The 15,670-nt window shown below is 37.8% G+C and overlaps 2 protein-coding genes across 2 annotated transcripts; both read right to left on the bottom strand.

The window, feature by feature from the left end:
• Positions 1-9,303: 9,303 nt before the first annotated feature.
• Positions 9,304-10,059, bottom strand: LOC126791219 (monothiol glutaredoxin-S2-like). The gene has a single exon (XM_050517640.1). It carries the CDS (start codon positions 9,846-9,848, stop codon positions 9,540-9,542), a length of 309 nt encoding a protein of 102 aa, XP_050373597.1. The 5' UTR covers positions 9,849-10,059; the 3' UTR covers positions 9,304-9,539.
• A 2,102-nt stretch (positions 10,060-12,161) lies between these two features.
• LOC126791218 (monothiol glutaredoxin-S2) lies at positions 12,162-12,881 on the bottom strand. Its single transcript, XM_050517639.1, has one exon. The coding sequence runs from the start codon at positions 12,710-12,712 to the stop codon at positions 12,404-12,406; it is 309 nt and encodes a 102-aa protein (XP_050373596.1). The 5' UTR covers positions 12,713-12,881; the 3' UTR covers positions 12,162-12,403.
• Positions 12,882-15,670: the final 2,789 nt, after the last annotated feature.

The following is a 15,670-nucleotide window of genomic DNA, read 5'->3' as shown; positions in this document are numbered from 1 at the left end:
GAACTGGACCGTTGATTGCCGACTGCCGAGACAATGTATATAGCGAAAAGGTATAGATTAAGAAGTAAATTATGTGGAATGCAGCTTTTAGGTTTCCGTAATTTGTGAAAGGAGTTGATAAGCTAATTAAGTTAGAGGGTATAGAAACTGGAGCTCTGTGAGGAAGGCTGAGCTTCGTTGTGTATGTGATCTCTTAGGTGTGATAAGAGGCGGATCTAAGTGGTAGGCTGTCTGGGCTCAAGCGGTAAGAAATGTAGGCTTTGTTCAATTGGTTAAGTGACTGATTCATCTTCCTCCGTGTGATAGAGGTTCGATTCTCCCTGCACTCAGTTTTTTAGTTTTCATCTTTCTTTAAAGCTTTATTAACATGTAAGAATTTTTTCCTTTTTCATTTTCATAATTTTTTTCTTCCTTTAAAGCTTTGTTAACAAGCAAGATTTTTTTCCTTCTCTTTTTCCTTCACCTTCATTTTCAAAAAAAAATCACCTTCATCCAGTATCAACATTGAAAAGGATTGGGTCATTGTATCATTTTCCCTTTTTTAAATTCTATTGAATGACAATATCGTAAAGCTTTTAAAAAAACATTAAAATCTCTTGTATATTAATTTTGTGAAGCATTGGATGAGTCTCGTATACAATAAGAAATTGTTAAAAAATAAAAAGATTTTTAACTAGCCTAGACAGGTACCGGATCCTGGATCCGCCACTGGGTGTGATGGAATGGTGTTTATATAGGAACTAGATGGGGTGAGAGACTGAGAGTGCATGGATTGACATTGGAATTCTTTGCTTTCAGACAGAGAAAAGCAAGTTAAAGAGATTTTGATGGTGATCGAAGGAAAATGAGAATGTTCGCGATCGAATAGATATGTATTTTTTTTTTCACACATTATAACTGATCATCACTTGATTACGTACTCTGCGAAAGTTGGACTCAGGAGAATATCGTTCAAACTAGAATGGACTGGATTATGCACATTGTCGAATATTTTGCATACGGAAATGAATAGAGACGTGTCCTTTGTACGGCTTCACATTCTTATCTTAACTTGTTTCCATCACATTTCTGTAATTGCTTTATCCTTTCTTCCTATGTAGCTAGATATGCAGTTGGCTCATTTTCCACGATGATCGACCTGGTTCATATGGATTCTCTATAGCTACCGATCTTTCTATTCGATCTACTTGTTATCTTTCTGAGTTGGAAACAGTACGTAGTTGGACTTATCCGATCCAATTGGGACCTCTTCTTTTGCTAATGGATTCGCATCCAATTCTCGAAAAGGAAACTGAAAGTTAGCTGCTGAAAATAGAGAATGCATGCATATACATGAGGTAGAGATCAAACATACTGAAGGAAGTTAGGTTTTGTGCATCAGAAAGCGTAAGTACACATATCTATCAACATGAGACCATGAGCTATGGAACGCTCTCACTTTTGAAGTTTGATGACACGTTCCTGACCAAAACACAAATCTCGTACATGGAATGAGAAAGGTAGCTAGATAGATCGATCAGTACCATATGTGATGGTCCAACAATTTATCCTCGATCTAATTCCTCTATGTCTTTCCGGAAGTCTCAAATATTGCATGTCGGCATTACTCTAGTACTAGCTATGTATGGGTATACATATTATTCTTTGTGAAAGTCTAGTGCAAAATGCTTTAGTGAACTCGATTGATCACCGGAGATATATAATGGCTCAACTAGGGGCCAAGGGTCAGTTTTTTTTTTTTTTACCGAATAAAAGAGTTGGGATCAGATGGTTAAGATGAGGATGCCCAAGGGTCAGCTAGCTTCTAGGGTTACTTGACCCCAGCCGGATCAATTTAATTTAGGCATAAAATGGATCATGCATATGTTGAGAATGTGAAATGCAGAAGTGCATGCATGTAACCTCATTTTGAAATACAACTATAAATTTGTAATATGGCTAATTTCCCAATTTTTTATAACAGATGTGCCTATTGTTAAATTAATTTTAGATATGAAGCTAATACATTAGCACGTGTGTAAATGTCAACTGCACTTCACTTAATTAAGATATTCTTATATATGTTGTGTGTTTTGAGATTGTGGATTTATTATATATCTGGGGTTGAAGTTTTGATACCACACAAGGGGATAGTTTAATTAATAAGAAAACTATTATGTCACATACATACGTAGAATGTTTGCTTTCATAAATTATTATTTTCATTTTTTCAGTTATTGACGAATCTTGACGCAAAATTGCGTAGTTATGACCACGCAGTGGCAGACGCAAAACAATTCATAAGTGGGGGCAAAAAATAATTTGGGGGATTTTTCCGCCGCTGGAGGGGGGGGCGGTGTTAAACGTAATAAAAAAATAGTGTAATAACCCTAGTTTTTTTTTTCGAACAATATTTGGTTTGATTTGGAATCTATCAAGTTGAGAAATTTAATTAGAATGAATGTAATTGTTTGCGACGTTACGAAACTAAAAACGGAAACGTTCTCGGAACGCTTAATTCGCAAAATGTAACGTTACCGCAACGTATATATATCGATTTTTATTCCGTCGCTCGGTTGTGACAACTTTCTTCACGAAAGTTGTAGAGCTCGTCGATACGAGTTCGTGAGTATGTGACGCGTTCTAATCGGACGTCAAACGTGGAAGTTATTAATGATAGAAGTTAGTTTCCGATTTGGAAAGGGGTATAAAAGGAAATTAATCAGAATAGGGTTTCCATTTTCAGAAACCCTATTCTCTCTCTCATACCCCGCGCCTCCCTCGAGCTTTCTCTCTTCTCTCGAGCTCTCTCTCCCTCCGAACGACCCCATCGGCGATCTCGCCCTCCAGCCCTCCGTGGGCCGCACCGCCGTGCTCAGAAGGATCGCGCGACCTTCCTCTCTAACCCCCGAGCTTGCGATGCACTGGCTCGCCGCCGAGACCTCCATCTCTCTCCCCGAGCCTCCCTCTGCATCGCACTGTGATCTCCGCCTCCAAGCCGCCTTGTCCCTCACCGCCTGACCCTGGAGCACCGCGTGACCCCCGCTGCAACCCTCAAGCTCGCTGAGCCTCGCACCCGCTCGCCACTGCTCGACGATGAATCGAAGACTCCACCGTGCGATTTAGGTAAGGTTTGATGAAATTGATTGTTGTGTGTGATTGTATGATGTTTTGGGAGTGATTGGGAAGATTGGGAATCGATTTGGAAGGATTTCGGAGGAGAATCGGAGGTGTAGAGGAGAATGGAGCACCGCCGCCTTAGGCGGCGCGTGTGAGATCGTGAGGCAGTGTGGGGGTGGCCTTGGGCCGTGCAGGTTAGAAGAGGAAGAGAAAGGAGTGAAATAGGGCGGCGGTGGCGTGCTACGCGCCGACTTTAGGCTCGGCGCGTGTGTCCCACGCGGTGTCACCGTGAGTGGCGCATGAGCGCCACGCGCGGCCTGCCGAAGGTGGCGCGTGCACCCCACGCGCCGCCACGTGCGGCGGCGTGAACAGTGTTTCCAAAAAGGGTAATTTTGTAATTTATTTTTACGTACGGTAAATGTAAAAATGTGATTTACATACGGTAAATGTAAATTTTCTTTACGTACGGTAAATGTAAATGTAAATTACTTTAGTAAAGGTAAAAAGTAATTTTGGAAGGGTAATTCGGTAATTATTATTTACTGAGACAGTATGTATATTTGAATAGTATTTTATACGTACAGAAATACGTAAACAGTATGTACTCGTACAGAGATACATATTGGATGTGTATTTATACATTAATACATAAATAATAAATACGTGAATAGTAAAACAGTGAATAGTACTCAGTGAACAGTAAATTCGTAAAACCGAAAATTGCTGAACAGTAACCGATTATTACTGTTACGGCATTTAAAGGTTTACGAAACGTTTCTAAATTCTTTTCTTATCTTTTCAAGGTGATCGATAAATCAAGGAAATGAATTATCTTTGGAAATTGTGGAATTACGCTCGAGTCGATAAGGTGAGTAAAATCTCACGTATTTACGAATCTACCCTTGCGGTGAATTCAAGATTTTTGCAAGAGTTTTAAATATTGAAATACGACATATATATGATATAGTGGAATATATATATTTGTATACATGGTAAATACGTACTTATATATATAGTTTGCTATATTATATACTGTTATGAATTCATTTGAAATAGGTCATTTCGATGACGAGCATGTGATTTTAATATAGAGTTTGTTAAACGTTTTGTCTTCGGACGTGTTTATAAATTATGAGATGTATATGATATAGTGAATTATATATATATTGTATAAATGGTAAATAAATACATATATATAGTTTGCTATATAATATACTGTTATGATTTTATCGTGATAATGTCATTTTGATGACAAGATTTTATCGAGCATGTGATTTTGATTTGTACAATATGATGTGTGATTATTGTACTTGATTTTAACATGGAGATTGTTAAAATGTGATTTATCTTCGGACTTGATTTTTGGTACAATATGATGTGAGATTATTGTACGTGTTTGGCAAGTCGGAACCTAGCCTTTGGCCGGGCGAAAGTTACGATACAGTTAGAGCTCTAGTCTGTCTGTCGTAGTACTGCATGTGAGGTAACGGGTGGTTATCGGCTCATGGGTACTCAGATTGTTTGGATGTTGGGTAGCGGGTGGCTATCCAATATCAGCGGTGTACTACGTGAGGGGTAACGAATGTGTACCAGCGTTCAGTAGTACCCGTATTATAAATGTTTTTGGGTAACCAGATGGGTTGCCCGATTTCTCATGAGCACTTCCATTTCATATATTGTTTTTGGGACAACCAGATGGGCTGTCCATTGACTCATGAGGGCATTTATATTTGTTGATTTATGATTTTCGTATATATTGATATGCAAATTATATTGTCATTTTACTCATACGAGCTATAAGCTTACCGGGTTTGTGTTTACAATCCCGGTGCACCAATTCGATGGTGTAGGGGATAATTCCGCAGGTGTTGATTAGTAGAGATCGGGTGACGACTCCAGAGACTCGAAGTCGTTCGTATCCTACTTGTGGTGAGGTTTCTAGCGTGGATTTGAGTGTGAGAATTGGTGTGGTTTTATTGTGAGTTTTGTGAGAGATTGTGAGGATTATTACATTTCCATCTTATGTAATGTTGAATTATAAATTTGGGTTGTAATAATTAGTTTTCTGAGTTGTATTGAGAACTCAGTAATGATCCGCTGTGCATTTTAAATAATTTCGATTTCATTGAGATTGTTTTGGTGTTCTAACGACTTTGAAATTTTGAGTTTTTAGGCTCGAAATTTTAGGGTCGTTACAAATAGAGAGAAATTGGGTAGGAAAAAAGGTTGCGTTTGAAGATTTGATTGTTGATTAAAGAGGATTAAACAGAAAATTCAGTATGTGGAGGTAGGAGAAAAAAAACTGTTTAGTTTCGATGAAGAAAACAAAATACAACAATAACTAAAGCTAAAATCCTAACACCAACCTATACTAGAATTATCAAAACTTCTGAACCAATTAATAGAAGTATGAAGGGAATAAGTGAGCAATCAATAACTAGACGCACCAAATTATGAATAATAGCCTACAATAAGTGTATATGAAGATATATATATATATATATCTTATACATTGATTTTAAAAAAAATTGAGTGTCAAAATGAGTGGGGTCAACAGCCCCCACGTGGTCCGCCCATGTGACCACGTACTATCATTATTATGACATGTCTCTAAATAACACTTATTATTGTAGCTTAAAGTTCAGATTGTTTGGAATCTATGAAGCACAGACACGTCATTTGGGTTGCTTGTCCGACACGGACACGAATTCGGACACATGAGTATCTAAATCGGACACGCGGACACGCACCAACTCATAATAAAAGTGAAAAGCGCTTATGGTGAAATTCAAACTTTGGTCATCCAAGGCACCCAACAACTTTTCAACCATTCTAACAGATGCAGTTTTTATTATATTTATGCACACTTTAATATATATATATATATATATATATAAGGAGAGACACTCGTGATAAAAATAAGAATGCTTGTGGTGGAATTCGAACCTTGGTTATCCAAGGTACTGATCAAGTCCTTAGTCATTCCAACAAGTTATGTTTTCTTCATTTTAATGCACACTTTGACATATATACATCTAAATACTTTTAAATAAATAAATATATTAAAAAAATATTTAATTAACGTGTCCACCACGTGTTCGTGTCTAAAAATATTTCTATATGCCGTGTCTAAATATCGAATCGTGTCCAATACGGACACTTGTGTCCGTATCCGTGCTACTTAGGTTGGAACAAAGAATTAGAGTTCTTTACTTTTTAGACAGAAAACCATATATAATGAGCATCGATCATATACTAATAATTTGAAATTCACTAGTCTACCACGTTTAGTTCTTTACCTTTTGTACTATGATCTCAAATCACTGCACAATTCGTAGAAGATATATAATCAAGTGTTCTCCATTCATACTTGGGGTATCTGTAATAACCCGAATTTTCAGAATGATTTTTGGTTTGATTTAATTTTTATAAGTTGTAAAATTTATTTAAAATGAAATTTGGTTGTTTGCGACATTTCGAAACAAGAACGGGAACGTTCTCGGAACGTTTATTTAGAAAAACGTTACGTTTCCGCGATATGGATATCGACTTTTATTCCGTCGCTTGTTTGTGAAAACTTCCTTCACGGAAATTGTAGAACTCGTCGATACGAGTTCATGGCCACGTCACGTGTTCTAATCGGACATTGTACGTGAAAGTTATTAACGATGGAAGTTAGTTTCCGATTTTGGAGAGGAGTATAAAAGGGAATTTTTCTGAAGTAGGGTTTCCATTTTTGGAAACCCTTCTCTCTCATTTCACCCGCGCCTCCCTTCTCTCTCTCTCCCCGAAAATCGCCCTCTTCCCCCTCAGAGAAACCCACCGCCAATCCACCACCCTCCCGCCGTTCGTGACTCTCACCGCCTAGCTCAGAAGGATCACGTGACTCTCCTCTCCAAACCCCGAGCTTGCGACGCTCCGTCTCGCCGCCAAGAGCCTTTCCTCTCTCCCCGAGCCTCCCTCTGCATCGCACCGCAATATCCGCTTCCAAGCCGCCGTGTCCCTCACCGCCGGTCCCTAGAACATCGCGTGACCCTCCGCTGCAACCCTCAAGCTCGCCGTGCCTCGCCTCGCCGCCGAAGAGCCACATCGACGAGTGGAGTTTCTGCGAGAAGCTCACCAGTAACCACTTCCGGTGCAATTCGAGCTCCGATCTAGGTATTGATGCGTTCAATTATTGGTTGTCATGATTGTGGATGATTTTCGAGTTGTTTTGATGAAGATTGGAGGAGTAGGTGGGGTTACCGCCGCCTTAGACGGCGCGTGTGGGGGTGTGAAGTAGTCTAGGGGCGGCGTGAGGCCGTGGGGAGGAAGAGGGGGAAGAAAGGAGGGATTTTGGGGCGGCGGTGGCGTGCTACGCGCCGGCCTTAGGCTCGGCGCGTGTGCCCCACGCGCTGCCACAATAAGTGGCGCGTGAATAGTGTTTTCAAACAGTAAAATTGTAAAAATTTATTTTTACGACGGTGAATGTAAAAAGGTGATTTACGTACAGTAAATATAAATTTATTTTACGTGCAGTAAATGTAAATATAAATTACTTTTCAGTAAATGTAAAAAGTAATTTCGGAAGGGTAACTCAGTAATTATTATTTACTGAGACAGTGTTTACATTTGAATAGTATTTATACTTACAGAAATACGTAAACAGTATGTATACCATACATGAATATGTAATTGATGTGTATTTATACAGAAATACGTGAATAGTAAACCCCATGAACAGTAAATTCGTAAAACCAGAAATTGCTAAACAATAGCATATTATTACTGTTTCGGCATTTAAAGGTTTACGTAACGATTCTGAATTCTTTTCTTATCTTTTCAAGGTGATCGATAAATCAAGAAAAAGAATTATTTTCGGAAATTGTGGAATTACGCACGAGTTTATAAGGTGAGTAAAATCTCACTTACTTACGAATCTACCCTTGCGGAGATTCAAGATTTTGCAAAAGTTTAAAGAATGAAATATGACATGTAGTTGATATAGTGGAATATATATATATATATTCGTATTAATGGTAAATAAGTACATATATATAGTTTGCTATATTATTTACTGTCATGATTTCGTTGTGAATATATTCATTTTAATGATGAGATTATATAATGAGCATGTCGATTTAATTGTACAATATGAGGCGATGATTATTGTATGTGGTTTTAACATGGAGTTTGTTAAAACGTTTTGTCTTCGGACGTGTTTGGCATGTCGGAACCTAGCCTTTGGCCGGGCGAAAGTTACAATACAGTTAGAGCTCTAGTCTGTCTGCCGGAGTACTGCATGTTAGGTAACATATGAGTTATTGGCTCATGAGTACTCATCTTTTTGGATGTTGGGTAGCAGGAGGTTGCCCAATGTCGGCGGTGTACTACCTGAGGGGTAACAGAGGTATACCAGCGCTCATGAGTACCCGTGTTATAAATGCATTTGGGTAAACAGAGGGGTTACCTAATTTCTCATCTGCACTTTTATTTTCATATTTATGGACAACCAGATGGGCCGTCCATTGACTCATGAGTGCATTTATAATTGATATTTTTGTGGATTTTTGTATATGGCGATATACGAGTTTTATTGATGTTTTTACTCATACGAGCTGTAAAGCTTACCGGGTTTGTGTTTACAATCCCGGTGCACCAATTCGATGGTGTAGGGGATAACTCCGCAGGTGTGGATTAGCGGGAAATGACGGACCGCTCAGAGGACTTCAAGTTATTTATTCCCAGCTTGTGGTGAGGATTTATTTGTGGATTTTTTTATGAGAATTTGTGAGTATTATTACATTTCCATTTGATGTAATGTTAAATTATAAATTTGGTTTGTAATAATTGGTTTGTTTGAGTTGTATTGTGAACTCAGTAATGATCCACTGAGATTGAAACGATTTCGATTTATTGAGATTTGTTTTAGCGTTTTTCATGACTTCGAAATTTGAGTTTCATACTTAAAATTTCGGGGTCGTTCGGGGTCGTAACAGTATCAGTTCAAATACTAGGATTGCATTAGGCTGCATGCATGTACGGATGTACCCATCTCAATTGTACGTGAATATTGGAGAAACTATAGCTTCTTCATCACAAAAAAAAAATCATTGAATTAATATATTGGATATAGCATTTGCTGGCTTGCTGCTAATCTGACATACATGTATACAATTCTTAATTTCTTATCGTGCAAGTCCTTTGCCATTTTCACATAAAGCATCATATAATATTTATTTATACTGCATTAAAGACAAATGTCATTGGTTACAACTTACAACTTGTTTGAGAATGCAGATCACTATTACTTGCATGGGATTACAAAAAAAGCCATGCAGCTTATTAGACACAACCGAACTCTAGATCGCAAGCTCTATGTCATATTTATTATTATCATCCACATACATTACATCCCTAGTGCATAATTAAGTACGTGGTTAACTTGATGATTAGATTGATCAAACCCATAAAGCACCGGCGCGCTTAAGCATGGGGATTAAGGAGCGCTTAAGATGAAGACTCATGATCTCATTGGCTCCGCCAACAAACTCACCACCAATGAACACAGCGGGCACAGATGGGTTGCATCCGAGCCTCAACAGAGCTTGCTCTATTTCTCTCCCTCTTTGCATCTCATCAAGCTCATGCACTGCTGGGTTGACACCGAAATCACAAAGCAAGGTCTTGATTGAGTGAGAAATGCAGCACGAGGACTTGCTAAAGATCACAACGGGTCTCTCAGAAGCCATCTCTGTCACAACCTCCATTTTCTAAATAGCGAGCTGCTGTCTTTTCAGCGGTGAAATATGAAGACAGTGTCAACAAAGCAACGAGTTAAGGATCGATCGAAAGGCTCGAAAAGTGTATGAAATGCCACTCTCTTAGGCTCTTAGCTAGCTAGGTTGTGATAAATTGTGAAAGGTGCTATATAAGCTAAGTCAGAGGAAATAGATAGAGATTACAGATTTGCGAGGAATGTATAAATGAGTGATGTTATTTGTGAGTTTTGGGGTGTAAGGGAGGTGTTTATATAGGTGCTGTGATCGGTGGGAGGGCATGGATTGGCATTGTGACTTGTGAGCCACAAACAGATAGAAGCAAGTTAAAATTAGCTAGAATGTTCGATCAAATATTTGATTTCATAGACTTTGATCGATCGTTATTGGACTGCCAAAGTTGCACCGAGGAGAATCAAACTAAAATGGACTGGATTATGCACATTGTCGAATATTTGCATACGGAAATGAATAGAGACGTGTCCTTTGTACGGCTTCACATTCTTATCTTAACTAGTTTCCATCACATTTCTGCAATATTGCTTTAACCTAGCTTTCTTCCTATGTAAGATCTGCAGGTGGTTCGTTTTCCATTATGGCCTGGTGGGCATGGATTTTTTTTGGCGTGTCGATCTTTCTATTCGATCTGCTGCTATCTACTGAGTTGGAAACAACAGTTGGATTTTATCCAATTGGGACCTCCTTTTCCTGTTGGATTCGCATCCAATTGATGAAAAGGAAACAGAAATCAACTATGCAAGATGGAAAATAGAGAATACATGAATATATATATAGTAGAGATCAAACAGAAGTAAGGTTTGTCTGTATGCTTGAGCTAAGGAATACCTTCCTCCCGATCACTAATTTCACGACGCGTTCTGGACGATAAACACATTTCGTCGTACATATATGGAATCAGAAAGGAGGTCCCCCAAATTATCCACCATGCCATTTTCAATGTCAATTGCATGTGTTTGTAGCTAGTACTAGTATATCTCTGTACGTATACATATTCTTTTTTGACAATCATACGTATACATATTCTTTGTAGAAGTCTTTTGCAAAATTCTTTTGACAATTTAATTGATCATTTAATTGGCCCAATGGGGAAGCCAAGAGTCAGCATCTTAGGTTTCCTTGGCCCTAGCTAACATATCACGGCGTGGTTATCTCTTACTTAATAGGACATAAGCATCTTGCATGAAAATAATGAAGTGATCGATGAAGTGTTATACAAATTTGTACGTTTAAGATTTACTATATTTTAGACCTTTTTTTCATAATTTTGGCTATATAGTTTTGGAATGATGTTCGTATTACTAATTTAGAGCAGTAATTGGCTAATTATGAAAACTTAAGGTAGAAAATAATAGACTAAAGTAAATAATTAGAAATTTTAAAAATTAAATAAGAATTATCGTTGCCATCTAATTAATTTTCGATTTCCGATTTTTTTTCAGCTAATATCTATGTTCTTAAGAAAATGGAAGCTAACTAATCCAACTCTGGACTGGAGTCTTTATTGCCACAAATGCACCGTGACCTCAAATCACAACACAATGTTTAGAAAACATATAGATGGAAATGTTGCTAACTATGTCTTCTGACTCTTCTCCAAAACAAGAAACGAAAAAAGAAAGAAATGTTGCTAAGTATGGTTTATCTCCAGATAACATACTTGGTGCATGAGTTGAATTCCAGATTTTATTGTGAGTACTTATATACGTAACACGTCATTGTGGATCTGAAGTTTCTCTAATTTCAATTCTTAATAAAATATATGTAGGAAAGTGGTTGCATAATTCTTCCGGCTTTTCATACGTACGTACTTTACTCTTTCATTACTTTTTACTTATAAATTTTACTCACGCTGAGATTTCAGCTGAAATTATACTACGATTGCATGCATGTGGCTACAGCCTCTTTCGATCGTTTGGAATCAGAGCAACTATGAACTCTTCACGAATCACAAATTCATTGCATACATGCAACATGCTAATTATAACCCAATTGTTTCATACCAATATTTCAACTCGTATCATGTATGTATGTCGTTGTTTCACGCACCGCAGTTATTCTATTACAAGGTCGATCACCTTACTGCATGCATCTTCATTAAAAACCAATATCGATCACTCGATCAGTACCGTACGTACTGGCATACTCAAACAACTATAGCGCAATCTTAATTTATATAGTTGGAACTATCAAAATTACTTGAGCATTAGAGCTAGCGCACGTACTTTCACCTACATCAATACAAGACACGTACATGAGAGTAGTACTCTTGCTACACCCTTCCAGTAAGTTTTCATAAAGCGCTAATATATATTAATAACCATCCAAGGTGTCTGGGAAAATAACACCAAGTGTTATATGGGTTACAAAACAGCTATTAAGCATACTTGGTACAAATCAAGTAGCTATAGTTAGCCTTATTGGAAGAGGAACTCTCACATACTCTATATCGTATATTTCTCGTGCACAATTAACATTCTTATTAGCGTGCTTGTCATGCAGGTACTCGGTTAACTTGATTAGATTGATCAAACCCATAAAGCACCAGCGCGCTTTAGCATGGGAATTAGGGTGCGCTTAAGATGAAGACTCATGATCTCGTTTGCTCCTCCAACAAACTCGCCACCAATGAACACAGCTGGCACCGATGGGTTGCATCCAAGCCTCAACAGAGCCTGCTCTATTTCTCTCCCTCTGTGTATCTCATCAAGCTCATACACTGCTGGGTTCACACCAAAGTCGCAAAGCAAGGTCTTGATTGAGTGGCTCATGCAACATGAGCTCTTGCTGAAGACCACCACTGGCCTCTCGGACACCATCTTTGTCACTGACTCCATCGCTAGCTAGCAGCTTTCTTCCGGTGATGAACAAGTGAAAATCTAATGACTTGAAGGCAAATTAGAGTTTATGCTAATGGCAATGGTGGGTTGGTAATTAAGTGAAATGTGTTGAATAGATTGAGAGGAAATAGGTAGAGATCTTGGAGCTGTATGAAGAATGTTGATAGGTGAGGTTTGATGTGTTTGGGAGTTTGGTGTGCCAGGGTAGTGTATATATAAGAGATGGCCGGGTGAGAGTTGATTGGAATCGCCTAAAAGTACGTTAAACGGTTAAAGGGATTTGGTAATGAAGGATAATAAGAATGTCCGATTTGATATTTGATCGATCTTTCTAGACAGCTATCCAAAAGCTGCACTCACTAGCTAGGAGAATCAAAGTTCAAATGCACATTGTCGATTTTTAACATACAGAAATAGAGGCGTGTCCTTGGTACGGCTTTGGATTAATTCTTATCCTAAATAGGTTCCATGACTTGCTTCACACAACATGGCATTTTGTTCTTCGTTATCGTCTCTCATTTTGGTGCTGTGTGCCTTATTTTACATCACTTGACTGTGTATGTATACCTGCTTCATTGTCATTAGTAACGAGGGAAAATGATTTACTACTTGCTTTCTCAGACAGATGCTTGTTTTCTTAAAAAAAGTTGGTTTGATATATGATCATAGTCCCCTGCAGTTTCTATCTATGATCTGCAGCTGGAATATTTTCTGAGTCGAAGAGAATAGTTTGATTTATCCAATTGGGACCTCCTTTTACTTCTTAGCTCGAATCCAATCATGATAGGGACACAGAAAGCAAACGCTTGAAACCGAAAATCTATGTATGTACACTGTATTGCATCCTATACTATACACATAGAAATACCATTTACAATGAGTTCTAGCTTATATTTTGTAAAGTGAAGTTAATTGACTGTCTAATTAAGTAAATAGTGGATAGACTAGCTAGTTCTCTATGGTTAATATATACGTTATATATATAAGTCATCTCGATCGAGAAGATACAGGACTATATTCCCCATGCATCAAATTTAAAATAAAATAAAAAAGACCCCTTTAAAAATTTTTTTCCCAGCCTTCCCCAATTGGAATATTGCCCACAATGTTGATGGAAGTCATGGAACGTCAAACTTATACAGAAAATCTCTGCTAAATCACTAAATGCTTTGTGGATTTTTATCTCGTCAGAGATTGATTTTAAAATTGCCCCAACTTGGAGCAGCTAGAGATTTGAAAGCTTTCCATAGGGCTCCTGGACCGTACATCACAGGGTTTATTGTGTGTGTGAAAGAACCTGATAAGACAGGGATAAGATCTACGTTATGTGATAAAGGAGAGGTATAGACACTATATGTGCTCAACTGCTTGACCAGTGATCAGCACTCGTATAGTGTCATGATGGCGGGTGGTGTAAGTTGGGACAAGAATGTCAACTTTTATAGCTATATAAATTTCAAGATAAAGAATGCGAGGTCGGATCGTGGCATCACAAATCTAAGATTATGGTTTTTCTGGGTTGGTGAGGCCGTGAGGTACAGACCATGCACAGATTCTCTCTCGCGGAAAGAAAAGATGAGGAAGAGAAGGGATCGATGAGGCTTATCAGGCCATATGCGATAGCTTTCTTTAACGTTGCTTTTCTAGATACCACAACTAACAGAACACTATCTCCGCCCAAAATCTTAACGCTGAAGAGAAAAGAAAGAATAAAAATCTATATACAAGTGTTCACAAATATCTGTTACGGAACCAAATCTGATCCCTAGCTGCCTGCTAAAGACTTGAGGATGCATATAATCATCTACATATGTTAAATTTGTTCCATCAGCGTTTAAACTATACTGTATATCTATTCTGCAAGCGACTTGTTAAGATTGGCTCGGATTCGTGCTTTTCTTTGTGCTAGCATCAATTCTTCTCAAATCTGTCATTTAGTTGAGTTAATTCTACAGCACTCCAGCGTGTATTTAACATGCAGCTGAGCCTAAACGCACTATTTAAGTTTTGTTCATTGATATCTATGGTTGATCAATCATTGTTGTGCACAAGCAAGCAGCTAATTATACATATCCCTACCAATGTTTTAAAAAGCGAAGTCGTACCTCAAGACGTTTGCTTGAGAGTCTTGAGCCTTATAACTTGAGGCGCATAAAGCGTAAGCCTTATGCTATAAAAAAAATTAGTAGTTAAATGTGTAAATATATAATTATACACATACAAAAAGAACAAATATACATAAGAACTTACCAATTTATTGCATTTAAATATAATGAAATTCATAATTCAAACGTTTTAGATAGTTTTCCTCAAATTAAACACATTCTATAAATAAATATAAAAAGATATTTGAAAAGATTATTTTCTAAGGCGTAGTAAAATGCGTAAAAAACGTAACATAAGGCGTAAAATGCGAGCCTCGGTGTCCAGACCGAAAAAGAGAGGCGTTATGCAAGTAGCTTTAAGCTTTTTAAGCCGAGTCTTAAGGCGAGTTTTTTAAAACATTGATTCCTACTGTATATATATCCGGTGATTTGATCAAATAATAAGTATGAGCTCTTGTCTCAAGAAAGCCTTGGTACTAATATATAGGAGCAAATCACTCACTATCCGAATTTAAAACAAGCGGGATAAATATAGCAGTGAACGGCAATGCTCTGAAAAAGAAAAAGCTTCTTGAAATCAATCAGTTTTTATTACATAAGAATATGTTCAATGTACGTACTGTTGATCTCTGTGTTCATCTCGACAAATGAACCAAATAATTCTTGAATGTCACAACCCCGAAATTCGAATGATAAAATTCGAATTCGAAGCTATGAAAACTCTAAAACAATTTCAAATATATTGAAATTATCTTATCATAACAGTGTATCAAAACTGAGTCCACAGCATGACTCAGTCGACTTGAATAATACATAACCAGTTTATACCTCAGTATTATAACCAATGGAA

The sequence above is a fragment of the Argentina anserina genome, chromosome 4 (assembly GCF_933775445.1).
Source record: "Argentina anserina chromosome 4, drPotAnse1.1, whole genome shotgun sequence".
Taxonomy (NCBI): domain Eukaryota; kingdom Viridiplantae; phylum Streptophyta; class Magnoliopsida; order Rosales; family Rosaceae; genus Argentina; species Argentina anserina.
This window is presented reverse-complemented; position numbering and strand designations above follow the sequence as displayed.

Bases quoted from the DNA above. Each gene is read 5' to 3' on its own strand.
- LOC126791219 (XM_050517640.1), bottom strand. From the start codon at position 9,848: ATGGAGGTTGTGACAGAGATGGCTTCTGAGAGACCCGTTGTGATCTTT.
- LOC126791218 (XM_050517639.1), bottom strand. From the start codon at position 12,712: ATGGAGTCAGTGACAAAGATGGTGTCCGAGAGGCCAGTGGTGGTCTTC.